General features: G+C 48.7%; 1 protein-coding gene across 2 annotated transcripts in view; it reads left to right on the top strand.

Annotated features, from left to right (window-relative positions):
- Efhd1 (EF-hand domain family member D1) overlaps window positions 1–10,571 on the top strand; it is a 38,824-nt gene extending 28,253 nt beyond the window's left edge. For both annotated transcript variants that reach the window (XM_027941955.2, XM_071619340.1), the window contains exons 3-4: window positions 1,360–1,494; window positions 9,412–10,571. In XM_027941955.2, coding sequence (XP_027797756.2) covers window positions 1,360–1,494; window positions 9,412–9,546 — 270 coding nt within the window. In that variant the 3' untranslated portion in view covers window positions 9,547–10,571. The remainder of the gene's footprint in view (window positions 1–1,359; window positions 1,495–9,411) is intronic.
- The last annotated feature ends 2,768 nt before the right edge of the window (window positions 10,572–13,339 follow it).

Raw genomic sequence — 13,339 nt, 5'->3', positions numbered from 1 at the left:
TGGATTATTCAATAAATGATGTGGGGATTACTAAGTAACCATTTGGAAGAAAATAAAGTTAATAATTACCCTCACAGGATAGCTGGAAGAAATTTCAGAGATTAATTATTCACACTTTTTTTTTAAGAAGCCATAAAAGTAGTGGACAGAAACATAGGTGATTGTTCATGTAACCTTGGTGGCAAGAAAGGTTTTTCTGAACATAACTCTGGTGAGAGAAAGGAAAACATTTGAAAGAGTTTATTTAAAACTTCTGAAAGTCAAAACTCACTGTACGCACAGTTAAATGGCAAGTGACAGAGCGAAAGTTTTTGAAACATAGCAGGTCTTGTGAAGATCTCTTAGCCAACAGAAAGATAAGCAATCTGATGGAAAAGTAGAATACACGCTGGGCATGGTGGCACATGCCTGTGATCCCAGCAACTCAGGAGGCTGAGGCAGGAGGATCACAAGTTCGAGGCCAGCCTCAGCAATTTAGTGAGGCCCTAAGCAACTTAGTGAGACCCTGTCTCAAAATAAAAAATAACATAAAAAGGGCTGGGGATGTGGTTCACTGGTTAAGCACGCCTGAGTTCAATCCCCAGTACCAAAAAAAAAAATTTAAAAAAAGAAAAAAGAAAAGAAAAAGTGGAACGCACAAGTAAAACAGAAGTAGTTAACAGGCTGGGGTTGTGGCTGGGTGGTAGAGCGCTTGCCTAGCATGTGTGAGGCCCTGGGTTCGATCCTCAGCACCACATATAAACAAAGGTATTGTGTGCAACTACAACTAAAAAAAAAAAAAAAATACTTAAAAAAAAGTAGTTAAGATATATCAAAAATATTATTTTGTTTCAAAATAATATATATAGATATATTTGATTTTCCTTTTGTAGCTATAAACTAGGATGTTGCCGATCGCATCGGTAATGCTAAAACTATATTGTGAGTTTCTGAGGGATAAATTCCCAACCATGGCATTGGTGGTTGGGCAAATGAACAGCATTTTATTTGATTATTTTTTGTGTGTAATTTTGTGTTGGGGATGGAACCCAGATCCTTGTTCATGCTGAGCATGTGCTCTACCCCTGGGCTGTGCTCCAGCCCCCAGCATTTTATTTTTGGCATACATTTTGGGGTGCTGGCCATGGAGCCCCGGCCCTAGCACATGCTGGGCACGCCCTCTACCCCTGAGCTTCACCCCCGCGCCCTGTCTTTTCTTTGGCCATCTGATAAGGAACAAACCAATTCATCACACACCACCTAAACGCCCTTTTCCAGTGCTTGGCAAGAATGGCCTTGGCTGGGGCCCGAGGGATTCTCTGGGTCTCTCAGGGAGGCCGAGGTACAGCAGGCTCCTGTCCTTCTGTCTCCCTCCTGCAGTTCCTGCTCATTTTCCACAAGGCCGCGGCGGGAGAGCTGCAGGAAGACAGCGGGCTGCTGGCACTGGCCAAGCTCTCCGAGATCGACGTCGCCCTGGAGGGCGTCAGGGGTGCCAAGGACTTCTTTGAAGCCAAGGTACGTTCCTGTTCTTCTCCACGGAGCCAGTGCTCCCTCCTTTACCCCTGTCTCAGGGACAGGCGCTCCCTTGTCCAGTGCCTCGCTCAGGGAAATAACAGCATGTCCTTGTGCCATTGAAAAGTCAACACAAAACAGAAAACAACCAAAGAGTAAATACGCTGGGTCCTGGTCAGGTTCAACAGACCCGCTGGTGCAGCGCTCCCGGTCAGCGCTCCATAGACACCTGGCAAAGATCTCCACCCAGCCCTGGATGAGTTGGTGCTAAACACATGGGTGGTGGGGTGTGGGCGGGCACAGGGTGGCTTGTCTTGAACGAGTTTTTGCGCGTCCCAGTGGTCCGGACTTGGGGAGGAATGTCCAGGGCTTCCTTCCATTCACAAGTTCACGCAGTCCCTGGGCATTGATGTGCCTCTCCACGTGAGGCTGGCCTCTGCCCTCTTACCTTCATCTCTGCAGAGCACTCCTGCAGAAACAGACGGGAGAGTCCTGCACATCCCGAGCTGAGCAGACCCGGGGTGTGGGGGGAAGGACGCAGCTCCGCAGCCGTGCTGCCCAGGTGCAGATCCTGCCTCTTCTACTGGTTGCCTCTCTGTGCCTCAGTTTCTTTATCTGTACAATGGGGCTGAGGCTGACGAGAGCATTCCTGAGGATTAGATGAGCTCACTTATGAAGTGCTGGGCAAGTGGGCTCCCTGAGAACTCCCTGGGTGATCTGAGCTGTGGGGAATCCCTGTCACTCCAGGCAGGAAATAGCTTCTGGGATCTTATCTAGGGACAAAGTGTCCTTGGTCACATATCCTAGTCTGCTTAGACCCTTTAGCAGGACTCTGTTCTCATTGTTGTTGTTGTTGTTATTATTATTATTATATTATTATTCAGCGCTGAGAGATGGAACCCAAGGCTTTGCACATGCAAGGCAAATGTTCTATCACTGAGCTACATCCCCATCTCTGTTTAAATTTTATTTTTGAGAAATAGTCTCGCTAAGTTGCCCAGGCTGAGCTCAAACTTGTGATCCTTCTGTCTCAGCCTCCCAATTTGCTAGGTGAAGTCGTATGTCACTGCTCCCCATATATTTTCCCTTCTCCATGTCACTGCTTAGAGATGGATTCTGTCGTCTTTCTGCCACCCCACAAGCTGAATTCCTAGTGCTTTCACGGGACAGGGTCAGGGACAGGCCAACCGCTCGATGTGCCTTGAAGACCAGTCTTAAGTGGATTGACCCTTCCTTCCTGCCTTCCCTTTGATTCACTGGCCCGTCCCCAGCAAAGCCAGGCACTGCTTTAAGCTCTGAGATACAGCCCCTTCATGAGGACAAAGAGTTTGTCCTCCCCAGGGGGCACGCACAGGCCAGTGAGGGAAGCAGACTCCCCCTGACGGAGCGAGTGGAGAGGAGGGAGGGTCCGTTCTGCTGGCTTGGGTCCTTCGTAATGGAGGCCCACGTGCAGAGCTCTTCTGACACCTTGGGAACAGTCCTGGGGTTGAGACACCAGGATGGTGCATATGGTGCATGTGCTCAGTGCTGTAGGTAAAGTGAGCGTGAGTCCCTGGGAGCCTCTTAAGGGGCACTCAGGACCTATTACAACCCGGCTCCCACCCCTGCTCCAGCCCCTTCCACCCGCTTCAAGTGCTGCCAGGCCCTTTTCACGCCTGGACCTCACTGTCCCTCTGTCTGGAGCCCCACCTCAACATCTCTGCCTAGCAAACTCTGCTCCTTCCAGAACTGCCCTCAGGGTTGGCCCCTCAGGCTGCTCTTCCTGACTCTCCAGGGCAGGCAAGTCCACCCCGCCCTGTGTGCCTCTAGTGCACACGGAGCTGTTCGGGCTGCTAATGGTCAGCCGCAGTGAGGACCAGCTGATCTTTCTGTAGAGCAGCTTGGGACTCGCTGTTAACATTCTACCTCTGGGTTTTATCTGTGAGCATTCATGCAAATGCACATAGAATGTCTGGACAAGAATTTCTGTTTGGCATTGTGGATGACAGAGGAAAATTGGAAACAACCAAAATTTCTGTTATCAGAGAAAGAGTCCATTGTGGTGCTGCCACGTGCTTGCACTGTCATGAAAGAATGAGGTGTGACAGCGTCTCTATGTGGACAGATGTCCAAAATAAATTAAGCAAAGCAATGTATGCCATCCATGATTTTGTGAAATATTAAATACAACCTGGAAAATTACATGCAAAACTATTAGTCATGGTTATGTCAGAGGGACTTTTTTTATATTTCTGTAATGTTTTATAATGAGTGCATATTATTTTTATAAGCAGGAGAAAAGATGAAAAGCATAACAATAAATTTTTTCCACTCTTTATGCTTCTATGTCTGCCTCCTCAGCCAGACTCAAAGGCAGCGTGGGCGTGTTATCTTTGTAATTACAGTGCCTGGTGCGTAATAGCTCTCAATAAACGTTGGCTTGAATGACGAATGGAGGGCATCACGGCTTGAATTTGGGAGAGGCCATTTAGGAGCTGACACCGGTGACAGATGTTCTGAGATGAATGGGGATTCACCTTGTAATCAAGGAAGGGAAGGCATTCTGGTGGTGGGAACAGCAAATGTGAGGGTTCCAAGGCACGGAGGCAGGGAGTGTCATGGAGAGGTGTCCCAGAGTGGTGAGGACATGGGATGCGTGAGGGAGCAGGGCTGGCGATGTGTCTGGAGTGGAAGCCGAGATGAAAGAACTGGGCCAGCACTTGCCACCCTTTGGCCGACAGTGGCACATGTGGTAGATGACTGAGGCTGGTGACTCCTGGGCGCAAGGGACACACTCGGGGAGCTCTGACCTGCCCCAGGCTGAGGGACGCCTGCTGGGAAGGTCTTTCCCCAGCCTCTGAGCATCAGGACCACCTCTGGACGAGTTTCCCAGGCCCAGGAAATGTGTCATTGAGCAGCTGTGCAGGCTGGTCCCAGGCACCGCCTGGAGTGGACTCCACAGCTGCAGGCGCCGGAGACCCCGGGGGGTTTAAGCAGGTCCTTGATGCTCCCAGGGGTGGCAGTACAAGGGTGGACTTGCCTGGGAAGAGATTCCACAGATGTCTGGAGAAGAATGTAGGTCCGAGGAGGGCCGTGGCCTGGGGCAGGGAGGGGTAACCTGAACCCAGAACTCTAGAACTCTGTGTGTTCATGTCCACCCAGTGGGGGCTGAGACGTCGTGGGCCGTGGTGTGAGAGCTGCGGGGAAAGGGACTGAGATTTTAATTCAAGATTGCCTCCCGCCACGGGAGTGTTTGAGGAGAGAAAGTTATAAAATGAGTTTTGGTGTCAGGTCTGAAGTGACTTCAGGCATGCCTCTATTTGATGGGTGTCACATTGGTGCAAATGGCTTTTGATCACATCTTGTTAGGCAGAAACTGAATAGAAGGCTACAAGTAAGTCTTTTTTCCCTGGGAACCACGTGCCCACTTGTAAGTATGCTACTAGGAGGATGGGGGTACTGGACATCCAGGGTTGTGCAGTAATTCTCCCATACGTGTCCCTTCCTGACCCCACCATTGGCAAGGGCTAGAATGTCATTGCCCCGTGGGTCCCTCCTGGAGTCAGGAGCAGCGGGGTCACTCTCCACATGCAGGCGAGTTTCTCACAGGAAGAAAGAAGGGAAGAAATGGATACTTCGTATGCATCCAGTGTCACAGACTGCAGGAACCATCTCTTCACAAGTAAAAAGGTGAAACCAAGCATTCAAGGAGATTGACCAACGGTCAGTCATGATGGACGGGACTGTGGGGGAGGCTCGCATTTCCCCACAGAGAAGAAGAATGAGTGAGTAATCAGAGGTCCAAGGAAACCCTAAAGAAATACTGATTTGGGGGAAGCGAGCTATGTTCAGATTAGTGCTGGGGAGTGGCTCAGGGGTAGAGTGCTTGCCTAGGTTGCATTCCCAGTGCTGAAAAAACAAACAGGAAACAACAAAGAAACACAGATTAAATCAGATGAGGCCCGAACAGAGGTCTTGGGCCCCGCAAATGGGTCAGAAGAGATTTTTGAGGGCCCAGGTTCACACGAGGTCCAGATCACAGTAGGATGAAGAGTGAACGGGAACTGGAGGGAGAGCCCTGCTAGTTGGGCATCTTGTCAAGGAAAGGTCTGGACCCAGGTGGGGAGAGTAGCTTGGGTTCAGGGAAGAACTTTTTGGTTTATTTCATAGCCTGGGGAAGATGTCAGAATGTTCAGGTTAAAGAGAAACAGTTGGGAAGACAAAGACACAGAAGACAAGAACAAAATGGGGTAGCCAGGCATGGTGGTTCATGCCTGTCATCCTGGCACTTGGGAGGCTGAGGCAGGAGGATCTCAAGTTCAAGGCCGCCTCAGCAATTTAGCGAGGCCCTGTCTCAAAATAAAACATAAAAAGGGCTGGAGACGTGGCTCAGTGGTTAAGCACCCCTGGGTTCAATCCCTGGTACCAAAATAGAAAGAAGGAAAAAAGGGGGGGGGTTGCTGGATAACACAAGGACTTAGGGGGTATAGGATCCAGAGAACCGGTGGACTTTTATAGTGGACAGAAGAAATACCTCAAGTGAAGAGATGGCAAGAATTTCCCTCCTCTAACCTGGCCAGGAAGGGTGGGGAGGTTGGGTGACTAACAAGCACAGGGGAGTTGGTGCTGGGTCACACCCTCTGCCAAGTGCTTGAGATTCGTGTTTTGTCTAATGCTGCACAAAGACTTTAGAGGTACGTGTTTGGTCCCATTTTGCAGAGGGAGCTGAAGCTTAGTGGTTTGTCAGTAAATGCCTAGTAGCTGACTCTCCGCACACAATATGCACTTACACATGCGTGTAAGTGTATTATTAATTTTATAAACAATATACAGCACAAAATTCACAAACAATGGATACACACTGCTTTTATTGTCAATTGGGCACAGCCTATTAATTCTCAGAGAATGCAGTCCTTGATTTTTGCTGGACTCTTGTATTTATAGCTATTTTGTGGTTGCAATGCACAAGAGAACATAGTTCCAATATGAATGTTGGTTGATATTTTAAGTAAATTTGTAAGAAAACAAATAAAAGGATATATTTTGAAGCTTCATTCCTTAATGAATGGAATATTAGAAGAATATTCTCTCAAATTTTCAGAGCTGTTTGTCATGTAAAGGCAACAGACTCCACAAACTTCCAAGTTTCATGGGCACTTTAAACGTGATTTTCCATTGCTTTAAAACAAGATTGTATAGACAGTCAACGAAACAATAAACCAAGCCCAAAGATGTAGCTTCAGTGGCTCTCTATGATGTCGACAGTCACACCGCAGTTGCTTTCAAGGGAGATTCACGGTAACAATGATACATCACCATCAGTATTTCCATCCTATGGATACCAGGCTAGGGATGTAGCTCAGTGGTGGAGGGCTTGCCTAGCAGGTGCGAGGCTGTGGGTTTGATCCCCAGCACTGAAACAAAAACAAAACAAAACAATATCACAGAGGTATAGAAGAAATAGGTAACCAAAGGCATAGATAATAGTAAAATGTAAAAATGTAAGCAGGACATGGCAACTTTTTTGGGCTCAATTCTCAATTATATATATATATAAAACTTTTGCTTTTAGTATGATTATAGTCTCAAATAATTTAATTTTTTATAATAGCTGTATTTAATACCCAACTCACAAAATTTACGAGAATTGAAACACCATTGGTGTTTGAGCAGGTACAGCCAGCTCCAGAGTGGGCCCCTGGACTCAGGGACATAACGGGAACAGCCCAGGGTCTGGCCTTCCCGTCCTTCCTAAGCACAGGGGGAGGCGAAAGGAGAATAAAGAGAGTGGGAAAGGGGGTGACTGCTAAGGGGAAAGAGATGAGGGAGGAGGGCTGAGCCCTACTGATGACCCAGCCTGAATAGGAAAGCTGGTGTCCCAGTGGGCCCAGGCACTACCTTTGTGAGGCCTCTTGAAAAAAAAAAAAAGCTGGGCACATTGGTGCACACCTGTACACACCAGTAATCCCAACAGCAGGTGGGGGAATCACAAGTTTGAGGCCAGCCTGTGCAACTTAGTGAGATCTTGTATCAAAATAAAAAGGGCTGGGGATGTAGCTCAGTGATAGAGCACCCCCAGTTCCATCCCCAGTACTGCCAATAAATAAATGAATAAAATTATGTATCTTACATATTTCTGTGGTCAAGACACCTTAAAGTTAAAGACACACAAAAGGCGGGGAGAAAGTAACTAAAAATATAACAAGAGTTAATACCTAACAGAGAACTGCACATAGAAAAAAAAAAAAAAAAAAAACCCAGCTGGAAAATGGGTAAAGTATACAAGTAGTCAATTCACCAAAGAGGAAATAAAAGGTGCCAGGTTTTTTTTTTTTTTTTTGCTTATCAGATTGGCAAGAGGGAAGAATGTTAATAATAATCTTGGCAAAGTTGTGGGGAAATGAGCACCTCTGGTCCGTGATGGTGGGGTGTGAGTAGGAATAGCTACTTTTGAGAGCAGTTTAATAGTCTTTATTAAAATAATGTACACACCCAATGTGTTGTTAAGGAATTTTACCAAATGGATGAGACACGGTGGCGGGTAATCAGTTCTAGGATAAAGGATTTTTAGATGGATTTATCTGATATGTTTTTGAAGACAAATTGTTAGGTTTAAAAAACCCAAATGGGGGGCTGGGGATGTGGCTCAAGCGGTAGCGTGCTCGCCTGGCATGCGTGCGGCCCGGGTTCGATCCTCAGCACCACATACAAACAAAGATGTTGTGTCTGCCGAAAACTAAAAAATAAACATTAAAAAATTCTCTCTCTCTCCCCCTCCCTCTCCTCTCTCTCTTTAAAAAAAAAAAAAAAAAAAAAAAAAAACCCAAATGGGGGGCTGGGGATGTGGCTCAAGTGGTAGCCCTCTCCCCTGGCAGGCATGAGGCACTGGGTTCGATCCTCAGCACCACATAAAAATAAAATATTGTGTCCACCTTAAAAATAATAATAATGTGTATGTGTAGTTTCACCAAACAGCCTTAAAAAAAAAATGGTGCCGCTTTCTACTCCCATCCCTGACAAAAACATGTTAATATTTGTAAGTAAATTTAGAATGACTGATTTAGAGAAAACTCAGACTACAATGGCAACAATAAAAACTGAAGTCTTTGGAGGAATCTGTATGGTAAGGGCTTCCCTTTGCCACAATAGATGGACAGATGGACGCAGTACCAACCAGAACCCAGCAAGGGGGCCTTTGCTTCTGCCTTTTCCCCTAGAAGGTTACAATATTATTGTGAAATTCAAGGAATGTAAAAGTGGGTAAGGGCTGAGGGTGTGGGTAAGGGCTGGGGGTGTGGCTGAGGGGTAGAATGCCTGCTGAATATGTCCAAGGTTCCCAGCAGCAACACACGCACACACAGAGTGAATAGTTAGCAGGGATGTTAAACAGTATCCTGAAAAAGAAGAGAGCAACCTGAGTGGCTAGAAGTCAACTTAGAGGAGGAGCCGTCTGTGCTGGCTCATGGTTGCGGGCTGCATGGCTTGGGCCTGTGGTGAGCCAGAGCACAGTGGCCGGGTGTGTGGTGGAGCACAACTGTCGGCCACGGCAGCCAGGAAGAGAGAAAGACAGGGGCCAGGGACAAGGTGTGGTCCCCCACGGCGTGCACCCAAGGACCCACGTCCTCCAACTAGGTTCACCCGCTGCAGTCCCACCACCTCCCAATAATCCATTCAGCGGTGAGTCCCGGGAGCCAGCCCTCATGTCCAGTCACTCTGAGCACTGCTGTCCCGGGGAAGAAGTCTTCAACACACGAATCTCTGGGGGACATTTCAGATCCAGCCATAACAGCCAGCAGCGTGTGCGCCACAGCAGGGGACTCCTGAGGCCCACAGGCAGGCGTGTCCGCCGGGCTCCTGCCCTCCACGGCCCTGCAGCTGCTGGCTGGGCGCACCGCGGTCCCTCCCCACACCTAACTGTCCCTGTGTGCCGTTTCTCTGCAGGCCCAGGCCTTGTCCTCTGCCAGCAAGTTTGAAGCCGAATTAAAAGCTGAGCAAGATGAGCGGAAGCAGGAGGAGGAGAAGAGAAGGCTCCGCCAGGCAGCCTTCCTGGAACTCAAGGCTGCATTCAGCGCATAGTCCAGCAGACCCTGACCTCCGCCCACAGCGGTGCCTCCACGGTGCCAGGAGGGATGGCCCAGCATCTTTACCCCTGCAGGCCCCTCCCAGCCTCCTGCCTGGCCCCAGGCCTCTCCTCAGCCTCACTTGGGTGGCAAGGGGCTGCCGCCCCCCCACTGTCCTGCCCCTGCAAGAGGGTCATGGGATGGCCAAGTCCCCCTTGCTCACCTCTCTGCCCTCCCCTGAAGCCGGGTTCAGCCTTCCCCTTCCCTTGCTCCACGCCAGTGAGTAGCCTGTTGTGCTCATTTGTATAGAAATTCTTTCTTTTGTGGTCCTCAGAGGACATGTTAGCTTGCCATTTTCTTGGGAAATCCTTCTCTCCTCCCATTTCTGTTCTTTCTTGGTCAGATTCTGCCAGTTGCTTTTGTGTGGCCTTCTGTAGTGGTGGCAGGATCCAAGGAGGCCAGGTGGACCACTGCCCACCCGCTCTCCAGCACGGGGAGCTGCAGCAGGAGAGGACTCAGCATAAAGACGGGGAGCACTGGCCTGTAGCACCCCCCTGGCCCTCCCTCTTCATTCCCCTCCTCCGTGTCTCCCTCCTTCTGTCTTCCACACCTAAGTGCCTGCTACTCACCTGTGAGAAGGAAGCCATCACTAGAAGTACTGCTAATGAGTAGAGGGGTTCCAGGTCAACTCTAACTCTGCAGATCATATCACAGTGGACCCCTCAGGTTCCCACGAGGTCAGGGACCCAACCAGTGCCTTTTGAAATCCCCAAAGTCATGGCCATCCTCTCCATCGAGCCAATTTCCAACATCTGCTTCAAGGTATTGAGGTAAATATGTTCTTACCCCTATGATAGATTTTTATATTTGTGAGTTCTTGGGATTGCTCACACGGACCAGGGTCTTGTTGTATTTTTAAAAAGAATATTTCCTATTGTCATATTTATTACTTCTCTTTTGCAACTTCTCTCTTTAGGATAAAGAAACCATCTGCATTTCTACCTTAAAGCTCTTTCTTTTTAAATAAACTGTGCAAATGAACTTGGCCATCACAACAATGTACCTGAGTCTTCTTTGACTTTAGGAGGAAGAAGCATGTGTTCTATGGGGGCCAAGTCCAGCCCTGGGCTTCTGTTGACAGGGATTTCCTGTAGCATAGTTAGGAACGGGAACTGGAGGGAGGATTTTCACTGGAAGTTCGGGATACTAGGATTGTCGGCTACTCTCCCCTGCACCTCCTTCACACCAGCGAGCGTGCTTCCAGCCACTGGTCATATCTCTAGCTTAATCCTTTTGCTTCTAGACCCCTTGAAATGCTGACAAGGTCAGTGCCTCTCCCAGGTATGATATCAGGATGCTCAGGCCACCTGTGCAAGGACCCAGGCCTTAAGGGAACACCCTTTGCTCTCCCAGAGGATCAGTCTATTTCTGCACCAACCCATAACCTACCATTCTCAAACATTGTTTTTCTACCTAGGGTCACATTCCAAATCTCTTCATCAGAGGGGAGGGCCCAAAAAGAATAGAGAGGTCCTTAGCATATGATCCAGCTACTGTGCTCCTTCAAATTTACCCAAGGGAGAGAGTGGGGTTTGGTGGTACAAGCCTGTAATCCCAGAAAATTCTAGTGTGGAGACAGGAGGATTACAAATTCAAAGCCAGTCTGGGCAATTTAGCATGACCCTGTTTTAAAATGAAAAGGGCTGGGAATATGGCTGGGTGTGGCAGTGTACACCTGTAATCCTGGCAACTGGGGAGGCTGAGGCAGGAGGATCTCTAGTTCAAGACCAGCCTCAGCAACTTAGTGAGACCCTAAGCAACTTAGACCCTGTCTCAAAATAAAAATAAATAGATAGGTCTGGGGATGTGGCTCAATGGTTAAGCACCCCCGGGTTCAATTTCTGGTACCAAAATAATAATAATAATAATAACATAAAAGGATTTAGAACATATATTGGGTCAGATAACCAAAAAAACCAGACGTACACTGCCCTTGTTCCCATCTGGTCATGACATCCTGCCGAAGTTGCTCCCACCTATGGTTCTGTTAGTAGCTTTGTATCGCTATGACTGAAATAAGTAACAGAAACAACTTAAAGGAGGAAAAGTATATTTTGGCTCATGGCTTCAGAGGTTCTGTGGGTCAATTCCACTGTTCTGGGCCCACGGAGAGCCAGATCATGGCACAAGGGCAGGATGATGTGCTGCTCCATTCACGGCAGCCAGGAGCATAGAGAGGAAAGGAAAGGGGCCGGGAAGGGGAACCCTTCCAGCGCCCCCTCTCAGTGCCCCAGCCCCTCCCCATCTGCCTATGGTTACCACCCAGTGAGTCCCTTCAAACCAGGATGTACGGCGGCTTAGGTTACAGTTCTCGCAATCCAGTCATCTCACCTCCAAATATTCCCGCACGAACCCAGGAGCTTTGGGGGGACACTGCAGATGCAAACCATAACAGGTTCCCGCTTCCACTCCAAGGACAACTCTTCCTGGCTCCTTTCCTGGGTCTCTGCAGGGACCCAATGTTTCTCTACCCTCATTTGCCCTGACTGACCACCTTGCAGTTGGAATCATCTTCATAAAATGCAAATCTCATCCTAACATCTTCTCTTCCATTTTTGATTCCCACTCTTCAGATCTGGGGCCTACTGGCCTTGCCCCACCTCCTGCTCCTCCCTCTCTCCCTCTGTCCTGGGAACAGGGACTTTACAGCAGCGCACAGCAGCTCCTGGAAGGTGCCACCCCCTCAGCCCCTTGCACACGCTGCTTCTTCTGATTGGCACTCCCTCCCTCTCTCCTCCTCCCTCCCATGGCAAACTACTCCTGAGAGTATCATCAGGAAGCCCCCGTGGTGCCCCATGCTGGACAAGGAGCCCCGTCCAGGGTTCCCATTTCCCCTTGAGATTGTCCCTCTTGCAATCCTACAGCAGCATTCAGTATCCCGCTCCTGACTCCTCTGCCTTCTTGTTTGAACCATGAACCCTTCTGTGGACATGAGCTTGGCCTTGCCCACTGCCGGAGGCCTAGTGTGTTGCCTGGCATGTCACAGTCCCTGCATGTTGACTTCACAAGAATGTGATGGGATTTTTCAGCAGAGAGGGATGGGAAAGGCAGGATTCCTGACCACTGGTGTCAGAAAGCTTATTTTTTAAAATTTATTTTTGTGGTACTGAGAAGTTAAGCCAGGGGTGCTCTATCACTGAGCTATATCCCCACCCCTTTTTATTTTTTTATTTTGAGACAGGGGGGTCTCATTAAATTGCTTAGGGCCTTGCTAAATTGCTGAGACTGGCCTTGGACTTGGTTTCTTCCTGCCTCAGCCTCCCGAGTTGCTGAGATTGCAAGTATGCACTACTGACATGACTGATGTCAGGAAACATCTAAGCACTTTAGATTCTATAATGGAATACCTGAAGGTGGGTAACTTTATTTAAAAAAAGAGGTTTTACCGGCTACTGTGGCAGAATGGGAATGATTCCATGCCTGGCATATGATCAGTGCTCGGGTACACATGGGTCTCCTTTCTATCCACCACTCTCTCTTTCGGTCCAAGCTACAGTGACCCAGAAATGTTCAGTCCTGGATGCTGTCTTGACCCCGAGGGCAGATGTCCACTTACCTAGTTTTTTGGGGCTCTTTGCTAACCAGCCCAGGGAGACTCCTACCCATGTGTCTGCTCACCTGCTGTGACCCTGCAACTGGCAATTGCTGAGCTTGCTGGGTCTGATCATGGGAACTGGTGCTTTTGACCTTGTCTCCTTGCTGTCCACCAGGCCAGATTTTGGCCCATTTCTGCCCACCTGGCCAATGGT

Source organism: Marmota flaviventris, chromosome 11, assembly GCF_047511675.1.
Source record: "Marmota flaviventris isolate mMarFla1 chromosome 11, mMarFla1.hap1, whole genome shotgun sequence".
NCBI classification, from domain to species: domain Eukaryota; kingdom Metazoa; phylum Chordata; class Mammalia; order Rodentia; family Sciuridae; genus Marmota; species Marmota flaviventris.
The sequence above is the reverse complement of the archived record's forward strand: the minus strand, read 5'-3'. Positions and strand labels throughout refer to the sequence as shown.